This window comes from Urocitellus parryii, chromosome 10, assembly GCF_045843805.1.
Source record: "Urocitellus parryii isolate mUroPar1 chromosome 10, mUroPar1.hap1, whole genome shotgun sequence".
In the NCBI taxonomy this organism is placed as follows: Eukaryota; Metazoa; Chordata; class Mammalia; order Rodentia; family Sciuridae; genus Urocitellus; species Urocitellus parryii.
In genome coordinates, this window is record NC_135540.1 from 132,839,701 (window position 1) to 132,855,081 (window position 15,381).

At 47.2% G+C, this 15,381-nt stretch overlaps 1 protein-coding gene across 3 annotated transcripts in view; it reads left to right on the forward strand.

Annotated features, from left to right (window-relative positions):
• Positions 1 to 15,056, forward strand: part of Fam184b (family with sequence similarity 184 member B) — a 109,429-nt gene extending 94,373 nt beyond the window's left edge. For all 3 annotated transcript variants that reach the window (XM_026403476.2, XM_026403485.2, XM_026403468.2), the window contains 8 exons: positions 2,363 to 2,516; positions 3,751 to 3,914; positions 5,053 to 5,225; positions 7,376 to 7,522; positions 9,370 to 9,487; positions 10,570 to 10,674; positions 11,785 to 11,984; positions 13,946 to 15,056. In XM_026403476.2, the coding sequence (XP_026259261.2) occupies positions 2,363 to 2,516; positions 3,751 to 3,914; positions 5,053 to 5,225; positions 7,376 to 7,522; positions 9,370 to 9,487; positions 10,570 to 10,674; positions 11,785 to 11,984; positions 13,946 to 14,039 (1,155 nt within the window). In that variant the 3' untranslated portion in view covers positions 14,040 to 15,056. The remainder of the gene's footprint in view (positions 1 to 2,362; positions 2,517 to 3,750; positions 3,915 to 5,052; positions 5,226 to 7,375; positions 7,523 to 9,369; positions 9,488 to 10,569; positions 10,675 to 11,784; positions 11,985 to 13,945) is intronic.
• The last annotated feature ends 325 nt before the right edge of the window (positions 15,057 to 15,381 follow it).

Genomic DNA, 15,381 nt, shown 5'->3' on the forward strand with positions numbered 1-15,381 from the left:
GGTCTCAGTCTCCTCATTTATAAAATGATAGATAATAGTATGTATCAAATGGCATGTTTGAGAAGATTAAAAGACATAATACATGTAAAGTACTTATTAAGACATGGATAAGAGCTCAGTTTTTAAAAGGCCCACTCTTGCTACTCATTTATTTATTCTACAGATATTTATCAGGCTGCGGTTGTGAGCTGCCATGGTGCTGAACGTGGGAGATAACAGATGATTAACACCCTGTCCTCCTAGGACTCAGCGCCAAGGGCACAGGTAGCCACTAAAACAGACTGCTGTAATTTAGCGGGCCAGAGCCATGAGAGTTGTCCAGAGTATTTGGGGAGCACAGAGAAAGGAGACTTTATACAGTACAAGATGTGAGAGACAGGTGGAATCAGGACCCTTGGGAAGCCCCAGAGTGACCACAAAAAGGACAGATAAACTTCCCCATGGAGACTGGAGAACTCACCGGAGATGAGTATCTGATGTGATACAAAGTCTGGGTGCAGCACCCTGAGTGGTCATCACTATCAGGGGCTTCTCTGCAAGACAGTGGGCAGCTGACCTGAATCCCTGCTGTCCCTAGAGACAGGGACATGGTCACAGAGTTAGAGATTGCCTCCCTCTTTTATAACCCTGTGTTCCCACTTCCCTGGACATAAAAATTACCGATCAGCATTCTCTGAGCCTTGCAGCAAGTGTAAGTGCCAAAGGAGGGAAGTCAGATGGTTTGAAAGCAGGAGGCCAGGCCTTCCTGTCTTCTCATTGGATAGGCTTGCCACTACAAGACGGAGTTTCCCATGGAATAAGACATCCTCCTGCTGCTGCTGGGGAGGAGCAGAGACAGAGCCTGGGAGAACGGGCTCTGAGTTCCTGCTGGGTTCAGTAACTTGGCTGGAAGATGGCTGAGTTCTCCCCAACAAGAGACTCATGGATTCTGCCCCCCAGGGGTCACACCCCCTACCTGTCTTCAGGCAGATCCTTTACTTTCTAAGACCCTTTCTTCCTTTATTAAAAGGAGTTGGGGTTAAAACTCCTGTATTCTCTTTGTGTGACTTAAAGAAAGCCAAGTCATCTCTAATAGCTCTAGCTTCCTGTTTTAACTGGAACTCTCTGGGTTGCAAAAAGAAAAAAAACACAGCAGAAACTGTATTTGTTTCTTATTGCTACTATTAACAAATTACCACAAACTTGGGACTTACCACAAAATAAACCTGTTACCTGACACTTGTGGAGGTCGGAAATCTGAAAATCAAGGTGTTGGCAGAGCTGAGTCCCTTCAGTAGGCTCTAGGGAGAGTCTGTTTCTTGGCCTTTTCCACTCCCAGGGGCTGCCTGCTTTCCTTGGTTCCTGGCCCTATCCTGCATCATCAAAGGCAATCATCCAGCATCTTCACATCTCTCTCCCTCTCTCTCCTCAATTCCACCACAAAACCCCTGTATCCCTTTTACAATGACTCTTGCGATTGAGGCCCACAAGATAATTCAGAATAATCTCTTTTCAAGATCCTGAACTTAATCACATCTGCCAAGTTCATTTTACCATGAAAGGTAACATACTTAGTTTCCAGAGATTCAGACATGAACATTTTAGTGGTCTTTTCTGTACCTACCACAGGTGCCTCTGCCCACTCATCCCAGGAAAGATAGAAGATAGTGTTTTAGTCAGCTTTCCCATTGCTGTGACCAAAATACCTGAACAGAACAACTGAAAGGAGGGAAAGTTTATTTGGGGCTCATGGTTTCAGAGGTCTCAGTACATAAATGGCTGATTCCATTGCTCTGGGCCCACAGTGTACAGAGACAGTCTATCATGGCAGAAGGGGCTAGCACAGGAAATCTGCTTGGCTCGTGATGGGGTGAGGAAGCAGAGAGAGGAGGGGAAAGGGTTACAGAAAGATGCACCCTCCCAGGGCACACCTCCAGCCAGACCCTACCTGCCTGTGGTTAGCACCCAGGCCGTCCATTGGTTGGACTGATTAGGTTAAAGCTCTCATAGTCTAATCATTTCACCTCTGATTATTCCTGCATCAACAGGAGCTTTTTGGCGACACCTCATGTCCACACCATAACAATTCAGTGCTTCTGAGTGTGTTACATCTGTAGCCACACAGTCAGTGTCTGTACCTGTCCCTTTGTCTCATTCCCTTCCTCCTCCGTGTCCTAACACTAAATTCCCAATGAAAGAATTCTGATTGGGCCCCCTTGGAACAGATGTCTTCTCTGGTCCAATCAGCTGTGGATGGGGGTGAGTTCATGTGGTACAAAATGGCCAGTCCATTGCTAGAGCATCCCCGTAGCCTAACAAGCCCTCCACAATTGAGTAATGAATGCCCAATTTTATGCCTCCTTCCTCCTGCTTCTGCCCACAGGCCATAGAGGAGCGCTTGAAGAAGGAATCCAGCCACAGCCTCCAGATCCAACACCAGGCACACCGGCTGGAGCTCCAGGCCTTGGAGGAAAAGGCCAGGCAAGAGCTGCAAGAGGAGCATGAGAGGATGCAGGCACAGCAAGCACTGCTTCTAGGTACACCCTGCCTGCAGCCTTCAAGTGCCTGGCCACCTGCAGGGGCCACGTGTAACCAGTGGCCAGCAGGGACTCGGGCCTAAAGGCATGCAGGCCAAAGCAACAACCTTGCTCTGCTTCCAACAGCTGTGCCACTTGGGTGCACCACCCTGATCCTCATTTTCCTGTTCTATAAAATGGAGTTGCAATTGTCCCTGCCTCATAGAGTAGTTATATAGAATTAAAGGAAATATTAATTCTATATAATAGGAGTATCTTGCATATAATAGGAGCCCAGGGAATATAGATATTAACATCTTTATTAATATTGAATGTAAGTCAGATCTCTGAGCTTTCCCGGGGTTTTATGGGATTGCCTCAGCCTCTCACTGAAGGTTTATCCAGTCTTTCCTCGTCTTCCTTTGTGTGCTCTCAACATGATATTCAGCCCCTCATCTGTTTCCACATCAAAAACCACTCACAAAAGGATTCTGAAAGTTAATGGAGGCAGCGAAGAACTCTGGAGCCAAACTTCCCAATCCAGCTCCAATACTGATTTATATGAGTAAATTCCTCCTGGTTTTGGTCCAGCTCCTATTGGGATGACACACCATCTCCTGCCTCCATGATCCAGTCAAGACCCCAGGCCTGTGGGATGGAGAACCTGCAAATGCTTTGTCTCAAGAGTTGATATAAACTTTAAGATTTTCAACTTGAGACCACTGACCCCAGAGGAAATCCCTGGGTCCTTTGATAATTCCTTGTTCTTCCCGTGGCTTCCTGATGTGTGCTGAGACCAACTGCTGCCTCAGGATTGGGCCCTGGGCTCAGCCATCCCACTCTCACCTGCTACCCATCCTACCAATGAGCAGTGGCCAAGCAGGTGGTTCAGAGTAAAAACGAATCCCCACTCCACCACTTAGCTGTGTGGCTCTGGGCAACTTACCCCGGGATGTTCATCATAAATGGAGCTCGGATGAATGGGAGCGGAGGATGTGTGTGTGTGTGTGTGGGGGGGGGGGGATAATATGCACCAGAGAAGATGGTTGTGGGGCTTAAATGAGAATAGTCTCAAAGGGTTTACAGCATATTTAGTGCTCCATACAGGTTACTCTGTTTCTGTTATCTTGGAATAAGTTCAGGGGACTCAGCCTGAAGCCTTCAGCAGCTACCCACTCAACCCCATCCCAAAGACTGTACCTGCAGGACAGACTTCAGCCATGACCGTGACCTTTTGCTGCTCTTCTTTCTGCAGAATCCCTGGGGCAGGAGTTATCAGAGCAGCGAGCTGTGTGCTCTGAACACCAGAAGGAGCTGGAGGCACTGCAGGCTCAGCTGAAGGCTCTGGGCAGCTTGGGCAGACGACAGGCCACTGGCCCATGTGCAGGAGACAGCAAGGACCCTGCCATCATCACAGAGGTCAGTGCCTCTGCCCCACCATAGCCCACCCCACCCTACCCCATTCTGCCCTCCTGGAGCAGCATTTGGGCCACAGCATGAGCCCATGGACAACAGGCACTGGTACTGGCTCATTCCCCTGCCCGGATCTGGGGGGATATTTGGTGAACTGACAGACTTTCATCTTTGAAAAGCAAAAAATAGTGCTTAAGTGCTGCACATTATTTGTAATTCAGGTACAGTGGCATCTCAGGGGTGTGGTGCCAGACACCTCCCATCCCAGACTACTAGTCTGGGTTACTCCTTGGGATATGCATGAGAATTTCTTAAAACCCGTTCCCAGATAGACTCCCCATCTACACCTCGCTGTTTTCATTGAGGTCCAACTTTCTGCCTGGACCTTGCCCATCAGCCCCTTCCCTGCATGTCCTTAACTCCTATTCCAGCCAGGTAGCACAGGGACCTCCTAACAGTCCAGGCCCTCTCCTTCAGCCCTTTGATAGGCTTTGGGTATTTGGTTAAAAGCCCAGAACTACTTTATGAAAAGCCTTCAGTGGCTCCCGTTGGAATAAGCTCCAAATGCTCCCAGACATTGAAAAGCCTCCACTGGCTACAGCCTGTGTCTCCAGCCACCTTCCCAGCGGGTCCCTTGGCATCAGCACCATCCCTTTGTCCTCGTGAACTCCAGCCTGTCATGCTTGCCCCCTCTTCTATCCAGCTTACCCTGGGTGGCAGAGGAAGGGCCACGCGGCGGGGGGGGGGGGGGGGGGGGGGGGACACTTCTCCTGCACACCCAGACCGCTCACCCTGGAGCTCCTGGAAAGCTTCCTGTTGGCACTCCAGACTACTGTGGCCCTGTTAGGCCCTTGGGCGGTAACGCTTAGGTGGGGGAGCCCTCCAGGTGGAGGGAATGGCAAAGGCAAGCAGCAGGCAACAGGTGAAGTAAGTGCCTTGCTTGTTTGGATGTGAGCTACATTCGTGGTTCACCAGTTTTAAACTCTTTGCGGGCCACACCTGGCCAACTCCCAAAGCACCTGGGCGGGGGCTGCAGGCTGGGCGGGCACGCACGGGCCTCCATCCTCGCTGCAGCGCATTGGCCTGTGGTGCCTTGTCCACCTTTGCAACCCCTAAAAGCACAGGTTTTGGTTTGCTTCTCTAGGATGGGGGCGGCCCGGGCCAGGCCGGCTCCCCGCCGGGCGTCGCCGAGCAGGAGCAGAGAGAGGGCTGCGGGCCGCGGGAGGAGAGCGCTCAGCTCAGGGACGCCTTGCTGCGACTGCGCGCCGAGGCCGAGCAGCACCAGCAGGAGGTGCTGCAGCTCCGTGAGCAGCACAGGTGGGTCAGAGCCGGGCTTAACTGCCCCTCAGGAGCAGGAGATGGGAAACGCCCCCGCCCTCCAAAAAGACTCCTTAATACCTTAACAATCCGGGATGTTACTCCTTTGACCTCTGCAAGGTACTGGTGTTCTGGGAATCCTAGATCTCCAAATAGGATTTGCCCCATAGGAGAGGGAACCCCATGTCCCTGCAAACCACGGAATTCATCAGACCTAGACTCATACCTAGAAGACCCCGAAAGTGTTCTCAGATCAGGCCTTTGGAGAAAGTATGGTGGGATAGTTCAAACCGTGCTGTGCACTTTAACTGTGACATTGATGAGTCAGCTGATTTCTCCCGACTGGGGGGTCCTCATCGGAAAAATGTACCTGGGGCGGTGGTAGGGTGCAGCGAGGTGTGTGCAGAGGTGGTTCGGGCCAGCATGGAGGAAGCACTGTGTTGGTTCTTTGTGGAGGTTAGTAACTAACTTATCAATCCTGAATTCACTGCCCTTTTATCCCTGTTGGAAAGTTTTTAATACAAATCCAATTTCTTTAATAGGACTTTTAGCAAGACTTCTTAGTTTCTTTAAGAATGAACTTTATCAATTAATCTTTCAAAAAAAAAGTGGTAGAGCATGTTCCTATCAGGCACAAGATCCTGAGCTGAACCTCTGGCACTGGGAAAAATAAAATAAAATCCCCTGGAACCTTTGTTGAGCATATATTACTGGGTTCTATCCCTACTGTTTCTGATTCATTGGGGCCGGAGTATAAGTAAATAGATTTTCAGTACTAAAGGAGTTGCTGCTGCAGAGTCACCATATCCATCTTGGGTGTGAGTCCTTCGTTTCCCTCTTCCTGCAATAAACAGATAGGGTAAGGGAATTTTCCAGAGGTTCCGGAGTTCCTCAGGACAAGGGATGAATCCCCCTTTTCTAGGCAGAAGCATTGACTGAGATTAACCAAGGGAGAGGTGTCCTGTAGCCTCAGGTAGCTCTGGGTAACATGGGTTCTCAGGCAGAGATGCCCCCAAGAGAGTTCTGTTAAAAACACCCACTCTGGCCTCCCCTGGTTGCAGTAGAGCTGAGGAAGGGCCCTGGAATCCGGATGTGGAAAGAGGCCCCAGTTGTTCTAATTTCCAGAGGAGGGAAGCTGCCACCAGGAGAGGGGCGTCACTCTGAGTCCTCGGCTCACAGTGAGGGGAGGAGGGTTCCAACAGGCTCCTGTGGCTGTGAAGTAACTCAGGCCCCAACTGGGCCATGGTCCTGAGACCTGGCCCCCAGTGAGCAGCAGACCTGAGGCTCATCTGAGGGATGGCCACGAGCCCACCTGGTGGGACACTTTAGATTCAGATAGTGCCTCACCTAGTGACCCTGGGCAAGAGCCCAGAATAAGGAGGTTGGGCTGCAGTTGGGACTCCAAATCACTCTGGGCCTACCTCCCTTCAAGTGAGGAAAGGAAGAGATCCTCTCCTGGGAGTAAGTACAATTACATGGAAATTTGCATGTCCTTCATCAGAGTGAATTACCTCCATGGCTCACCTGGGGATCCCTTAATACTCCACCTTAGTTTTAGGCAAATGGTAGCTAAGGGTTGAACATGGGTTTTGTGCCATGGACTGTTCTAGACATGTATTAATGCAAGTCCTCCTGGTAATGACCCTCATAAGGTAGGTGCCACTGTCACCTCCAGTTAGCAGAAGAGGACACAAATTAGGAGCAGCTTGCTTAGGTCACACAGCTAGTAGGGAGGAGGCCATGGATGCAGGCAGCCTGGCCCCAGGTGCTGCTCTTACTCCATCCCACGCTGCCTTTCCACCTGGACTGGGGATCTCCAGGTCTCAGAGTCCCAGGGCACTGGGTCTCCCCCAGCTGCTCCAAGAGAGGGGAATGTTTCCTGGGCTCTTCTCCAGGTCTGTTCCTCACCCTTTTCCTCTGAAGCCTGCCTCCTGCTCAGGGTCTCCTTCATGGATGCCGGAATGGGAGAGAGCTGCAAAGGAACCCGTGGACCCTACAATTCAGACCCAGCTCCTCTCATGAGTGTTTTGATTTTAGATTCATAACTTCCCTCTACCCAGAGTCACCTAAACCATCCCACTCAGTGGAGTGTGGAGGGGCTGGCTGTCCCTGGAGCTGGAGTGAGCCTGGCTGTGCTTCTGTCTACCCAGGATGCTGGAGGAGGACCAGCAAGCCCAGAGGACCAGGGAGGTGGAGACGCTTCGCCAGGAACACAGGAAGGAGATGCAGGCCATGGTGGCTGATTTCAGTGGTGCCCAGGCCCGGCTCCAGGCCAGGCTGGCGGCCCTGGAAGCTGAGTAAGGAAGACCCCGGGCCCCAGAGAGGGAGACTCTAGCAGATGTACCATTTATGAAGGGGACCAACTCATCCTGGTGTCCCTAGGTTTTCCTAGTTTTTCCTGCTAGAAAACCTCTCCGTTCCTGGCAGATGAGGATGGTGGCTCTTCATCTCATAAGGCTGCAGGGCACTGGTTATCCGTGAAAATAAACACTGTTTCATGGGCCTGGTTTACCCCTTACACTTGGAAAAAAAATATCAGAAGGACCTGGGCTACGTTTTTGTGTTTGCCCTATTCGAACACACATCATCTCATTTAATGTTCACAATGGGGAAACTGTCCTCCCTCACCCCCCAGATGAAGAAAACACAGTCCCTTGTGCATGTCTACGTGCATTCATTTATTCATTCAACAAGTATTTGTTAAGGGCCTACTGTGTTCTGTGCACAATTTTAATCTCAAAAGTTGTAAGAGGGAACAAAAGACTATGCTTTCATGGTGCTCACAAGTTCCAGGTGGGGATTCAGATAAGAAATAGGCAAATACTTAACTTCATAGCAGATAGTGAAAGTGCTAGAAGACAAGATAAGTGTACAGAGTGACAAGGATCATCTGAGACCCAGTCTAAAGGAACAAGCACAGAGGCCCCAGGGTCTGTGTCACATGACTGGGAAGAGTCAGTTGGCTGGTTTGGGTGAATGGAGTGAGAGTGAGTGCTAGGGAATGGCTGGCTGAGATCTGCCCTCTACTGGAAGGAACTTGTTATGTTTATAGTCCTCAGGGAAGCCCTGGGATTGGAACGTCTGATTTACCTTTTAAAAGAGTCACTTCTAGGGCTGGGGGTGTGACTCAGTGGTAGAGCGCTCATCTAGCACATTCGAGGCTCTGTGTTCGATCCTGAGCACCACATAAAAATAAATAGATAAAATAAACGTATTGTGTCCAACTACACCTGAAAAATAAATACTAAAAAAAAAAAAAAAAGTCACTTCTGGTTGCTGAGAGATGAGGCTAGGGGTCTGGGGTGATTGATAGGGACACCATTTAGGAGGATATTACTATAATGCAGGTGCAGGTAGGTAAATCCATTTGCCCAAGATTATACAGCACTAAGTAAATAAAGAGGTCATCTGTCTGGCCCTTAGCCTGCACTCTTAGAAACTGGTCTCCACTGTCTCCAATGCAAAAGGAATCATCCAAAAGCTTTACTGAAAGGTTTTTCCAGCCACCATCTATCTAATGGGCACTTGTCATGTGCTGGGTATCCGTTACTTCATTGAATTCTCACAACCACCCCATGGTTGAAATACTATGCTCAGGGTAACATAAGAAGGAAAAAGTAGCACCAGGATTAGAGCCCAGGTCAGCTCATCCGAAAGCCCCAGGCCTTAGGGGTCCTCTGCAGCCCCAAACCTCCCTCTCCCCTCCCCCTCTCCCCTCACCACAGGAGAATCTGGCTTCAGAAGACTGGCTCGTGCTGCACCTGTCTGCCAGCAGATGGCACCAGAGCCATGTCAGCATCCAGGGGACCTGCTGGCCTCCCAGTGGGTAGTGGCATTTTCCTGCTCAGACCTCTTGCCCCAGCTACATCCCAGTCTCTTGAAGCCTGTCTGAGTGCAGCGTTTATGTGCACCCATGGATCTTTAGTTCCTTGCCCTGCAGCCTTGGGAGAACTGACAGGGGACATACTGGGAGATGGGGTCCTGGGTTCTGCACCTAACTCACGAGTGGCCCTGTGCCAGCCTCTGCTGCTGTCCTACCTCAGCTGGCCAGGCTCAGCACATGCCAACATCCACCTGATGTCCACTGGGCATCCCTCCTGTTGAGTAATCACTGTAAAGGGGACTAACTGCCTGCTTTGGACAGACTGAAAGATGCGGGAGAGAAGCCAGGAAAGGGAGCGTCCAGGCCTGAGGACCTACAGCTCATAGGCCGTTTGCAGACCCGCCTCAAGGAGAGAGAGGAGATCATCAAGCAGCTCACGGTAAGACTGCCAGGGCCCAGCAGACAGCAGCAGGCCCCGTGCCCATGTACCTGGTGGGACATGGCTGAGCTGTCCAGGAGCAACCCCCACTGGGTGCCCAGCCTTTCTCTGCATGCCTAAAATCTTGACTTGCAAAGAATCCTTTCTTAAACAGAATTACTCACTAATTAAAAATATTAGTAGAGGAAAACAGGAGGCAAAGAAAATCCACTCTATTCCCAAGTCCAATGGCATTTGCTTCATGTTGAATATTAGTTCAGTTTTTTGTAGTACCAAACAGAATTTTTATTATTGATCTTTTTGTTGTAAAAATAATCACCTGTTTCTTAGTTAAAAAAAAATTCCCTTGATCCTTTGAAATTTCCAACTCCCTCTAATTCTATATCCTAAAGCCACGAAGAGCTGATGGTCAGTTCTTTAGGTGCCCCTTCCCTTCATTTAGTCCTGGACACCTGCCTCACTTCTTCCAACTTTGACCAAATGACTGAAGATTATATTAATAAGGAATTATGACTCACTTGCTAAGTGTGGGATATTGTGGTTATGATTTTTGTTAGGAAAAAAAGAATACTTAATCTTTGAAACACATATTGAAGTTTTTACAGATGAAATTAAATGACAACTGGAATTTGCTAAAAGAATAATATAGCTGGAGAGAAAAAGTTAGATGACATACATAATAATCCACCTTGGCCCATTATAGTTACAATTGCTGAAGTGAGCGATGGATCTTATTGCCCTCTTTACTTTTGTGTATACATCTATGATACAAATGTGAAATAAAACGGTAGTGAGGAAAGGAGCCGAGATCTCTTGGGCATTCAAGGGTATTCTTTCTCTACATTAGATTTCAAATACTGAGACTACTTGCTTGGCATAAATTTGCTCTTTCCTTCCCCGAAGGACCCTGGAAGTAAAGGGCATTCCCTACAGCTCCAGCGGCTGGTAGCTTAATCGCCGACTGCCCTCCCTCCCCTGGCCTTGCCTTCTCTCCGTGTCCTGCCCTCCCAGATGTCTTCTTTCAAGTCAGGCCCAGTGCTATGCGCTCAGGCCCATTTAGACTTGTTGTATTGGCTTTCCAGGAAGAGAGAAGGTTTCACTATGCAGCGTTCCCTAGCACGATGTCTCATCGGAATCGGTCCTTTTCTTTCAATCCTCACCCAGGGTATTTGACACCTTCCATGAAGGTAAGGTGGATCTACAGATTTTAATGCATCATACAGTCTGTTGATTTCTTTCCTTCTAAAGGAAACTGCAGCTAGTTGATGTGCACTAGCTGCAGTTTCCTTTAGAAGGGGAAGGTGTATATTGAGAGGAGCAGGCATTGGCCAAAGACCCACAAGAAATGGTCCATGTCCTAACAAACAGCTTTTACATCTGGGTTGGGCAGATTATGTATGGTTTTTACTTCCCATGGGCCTTTGTATTTTTCAAATTTTCTACAGTAAATATGTGTCACTATTAATAATAGTCCTGTCTGGGTCATGGGAGAGAGGGGAAATAGTAGGAATTTTCTACTGCTTTCTTTCTTTACTTTTTCTTAAATATTTCTTAGTTGTAGATGGACATAATAGCTTTATTTACTTATTTATTTTTATGTGATGCTGAGGCTCAAACCCAGTGCCTCACACGTACTAGGAGAGCACTCTACTGCCGAGCCACAACCCCAGCCCCTTCTTTATTTCTTTATGATGTTTTTGGAATATGTAATGATGAGCCTGTTCACATCCAAGTCTCTTATCTGCTATCACAATATCCCAACACTTCCAAAGAATTAGTATTTTTTTTACAGCTCATAAAACAATAAACCTAAACTAACCTGAACTGATGAGATCTTATTTATGGCTTTTCTATATCCTTACTGTGACAAAATATAAATTTCACTACGGAGATATTAATATATTTGAGTACAGGGTGTGTCCAGCTAATATGGGTGGTACATGGTCTCTAAGCTCTTAAAAAGTATTACATGTCTTCTCCAGAAATTTTGGATAAAGAAAACTGTGGACTTACATGTTCTTTAAAACATAAAATAAAGTGAAGAAAGGGGATTTAAAGAGCTAAGGATGTAGCTCAGTGGTAGAGCACTTGCCCAACATTTTTGAGGCCCTGACTTTTGTCCCCAGAACTTCAAAAATAAATAATAATAAATAAAAATATTTAAAAGTAACATGTAAGTATATCACGAAAGTTGTTGCCTCTTTCCCATTATCGCTTTGGTTGGGTGGGCCTTCTTTACCTTTACAATAAAGCCTTTTGTGGGAAGCACTAACAGAACTTCCCTCCAATACAAACAGAAAAAGAGGATGGAGGAGGTGCCCAGTCGAGTGGTGAGCGTGCCAAACCTCGCCTCCTACGCCAAGAACTTCCTCAGTGGGGATCTGAGCTCCAGACTTAACGCGCCTCCGTTGACCAAGTCACCCAGCTTGGACCCAAGCCCCAGTTGTAGCAGGCCTTACAAACCCACCCAGTCTCTAGATGCTAAGACTGCCACAAGGTAGGGGTGCAGAGGCTTCATTGCATTTTTTCATGGATAGGGCAGGGTGGGGAGTGTGGAATTAGGGATTCTTTCTGGCACATGCTAAATACTCCACATTTGGGCAAATATAGAGTAGCAAAACCAGCCCTGTCCTGCAGAAATAACAATTAGCCAAACAGGAAGATTGTGTAAGAGAGGGGAATTATGTCAGTCTTTGGAAGGGGTACTATTTCTGGTTCAAATTCCAGAAGGTCCTTCTTTTTTGGGGGGGGTGCGGGGGGATGTTAGCTGGTATTGAACTCAGGAGCACTCAACCGCTGAGCCACATCCCCAGCCCTATTTTGTCTCACTAAGTTGCTTAGCACCTTGCCATTGCTGAGGCTGGTTTTGAACTTGCAATCCTCCTGCCTCAGCCTCCCAAGCTGCTGGAATTACAGGTGTGTGCTAGCCCAGAAAACCTTTTTTAATGGAATCACTTAGCTGAGAACTCTGGTGTGGTTACGTAGAGGTATCCTCACCTGGCTTGAGGTCTGTATTTAAAATCTGGTCCTCATGTTTTTTAGCTGTGTAGTGTAGCCCTGGCCAGTCACTTGACCTCTCTGGTTCCCTGTATTCCTACCATGAAAATGAAAATCATAGTTAGTACCCTCCTCATCAGACTGATGTGACACTAAAGGAATTAACACATAGGACATGTTTAACAAAGACCAGACACAAAAGGGCTCAGTATAATTTCACTATTATTATTAAGGCTATTTCCCAAGATTTATTGTATTATTTTGGAGTTTTAAGGCCTCTAAATCTGTGAATTTGATTGATTGTGCATAATGATCAGATGCACCTTCTTTATCTTCCCTTGTTTCTTGCTTCTGAAATCTTTCACACACTTCTGATCTTCCTGTGTTTACTAATTCTCCTTCCTCTCCAGTCTTGCATTCAAAAGGCACACTTTAAATTCTGGGCTTAAAGTTTGCATTTCAGAAAGGGCCCCATCTAAAATGTCCTGTCCCAGAAGCCCTGCCTGCCTGCTGCCCCAGGGCTGTCTGGACAGGTGGAGAGGCTGAGAGCTTTTGAGTGTGGCGCTGGAAGGAGCCCCTTGCTTTCCCTATACGGGTCCAGCCCGTTTCCCAGCTGTGGAAACCCAGGCCCAGAGCCTCCAAACAACTGTTAACCACCAGGGCCAGTCTTTGACTCTGGCCATGGTTTTTTCCTCATTAATCTACACTTCTGGGCCGGACATGGTGGCGCAGGCCTGTAATCCCAGAGGCTTGTGAGGCTGAGGTAAGAGGATCCTGAGTTCAAAGCCAGCCTCAGCAATGGTGAGGCGCTAAGCAACTCAGTGAGACCCTGTCTCTAAATAAAATACAAAATAGGGCTGGGGATGTGGCTCAGTGGTTGAATGCCCCTGAGTTCAATCCCAGGTACCTGCCACCACAAATGCACTTCTGTTTAAAGCTCTTCTGTTGTTTTACATGAAGCGTCACAAATGCATAGAGGCTCAGAGAGGCTGTTAGAAAACCACTTAAAACGTCTGAAGGAGTGAACTACAACCAGGTGTACTGGGATTGGTGACTACTGTTTCTCCTTTTTAATCCAGTAGGCTAATTTCAAGGCCTCGATGAGACACTAGAATACAATAGACAGCTGGTAGTGCTCACAGTGTTCTGCTGACCTTTTTTATACTTTTTTACAATTAAACTTACCTAATTCATGTCTGAAATAAATAACAAATGTTGCAAAATACACCTCATTAAGGTAGTAACCACTAGCTTTAAGGAGACAATGGAGAAGCAAAGAATGGAGAACCTTGTTTTCAAAATAGGAACTGGACTTTCCCTCCCTACCCCATTCCTTACAACCTGTTTCCAGCCAGGAAGAGGTGGTCTCAGCTGGAATGTTTCCTTGGAAAGGTAAGGGAGCATCCCACTGCCTACTGAATAATTTCAAAAATCACACAAGAAACTTCTGTTTGTTTTTAGGACACAAGATGGTGAAACAGCCCAAGCCAAAGAAGCCCAGCAGAAACAGGGCTCCCCACACCAGGAGTGGTTTACCAAGTACTTCTCCTTCTAAACTCAGCCTTGAGATACCTCAGAGAGGCTGTTAGAAAACCACTTAAAACATCTGAAGGAGAGAACTACAACCAACCAACCAACCAAAACATTTCATACTGTTTCATTGTGACACAGGTTCACTAAAAAATCTTGATATTAAAGATAAATCAAACCAATGTTATTAAAAAGCACCCATAGGAAAATGTTATTAATGTTCCAGTGATCTATACCATTTGTATTTCCAGTGTCCATGGCATTGTACTCCACTTTGTGGGCTGGCAGACTTTGTGGTTTCCGTGGTCTATTTTAAAAGTGGTTTCATTTTTCCTTAGGATGCTAGTCATCTCCACTTGAAAAGCTGCTTTTTATGTAAAATGATATTCTTCAAAAATACACATCCAACCTCAATAGGAAGAGGAATAAAAATAAAGTTCAAAACAGGAAAGTCAATAAAAAAGAAAAAAAATCGACCTATTAGGAATGAACCACAGCATGCGTAGGTTGCATGTTCTGACTTCCTGGGTCTAGGACAGGCAGCAGATTACAGAGGGGTTAACACCTACCTCAGAAGGGGCTTTACAAGATTAAACAATGAGTGAAGACGCCCATCAAGAATTGGAATTTTTTCTGAGTAGCTGTGCCTTGCCCCGCCAAACATCTGTTTCAATGACTGTCCTGTCAACTTGTTATTTTTGAAAATTTCTAGCCCATCTGATCTCTGAAGTCAAAGATCTCCGGAATCCCTGGTCTTTGGGTTTGGGCCATTTGCCTCATGATGTGTTGCTGCCCCCTTGCATGGACTCTCAATAGATCAAAGGGCACTGGGAATGACTGCTCACGGTGCTGACCTTGCTCTCAGTCCACATGCATTATCTACCCTCTGCAGAGCAATGTGACTTGACAAAGACTCAATGCAAATTTTAGTGGGCAAAATATTTTCTCAATCCTTTGGTGCTGGCCCAGTAAGTGGCCTAAACAGATGTAAACTCTATGCACTGTCAAATCTTTGCTCTTTGAATAAAACTTTAAACAACTAGGCAGTAAGAATGGTTGTGCTGGTATTGCTTTTCCTTAAAAAGGTAAAACTGGATGAAGACAGAGTTGAAAAGTAGGAAATTCACTTTAAGCTCAGTCAGAGCATCAACAAATAAAAAGTGGCCAGTAACACACTTCACACACGTCAGTTTGAGAGAAATGCAAGTAAAATTGAAACTCAACATTTAAAGGCAAAATTTACTATTGAAACAAAACAAGAAGCTAATAGGATTTTGTTGTCGCAGTGCTGGGAAGTGCTCTACCACTGAGCTCAGCAATGTGGCTCAGTGGTAGAGCATACACTTAACATGTGCAAAGCCCTGGAT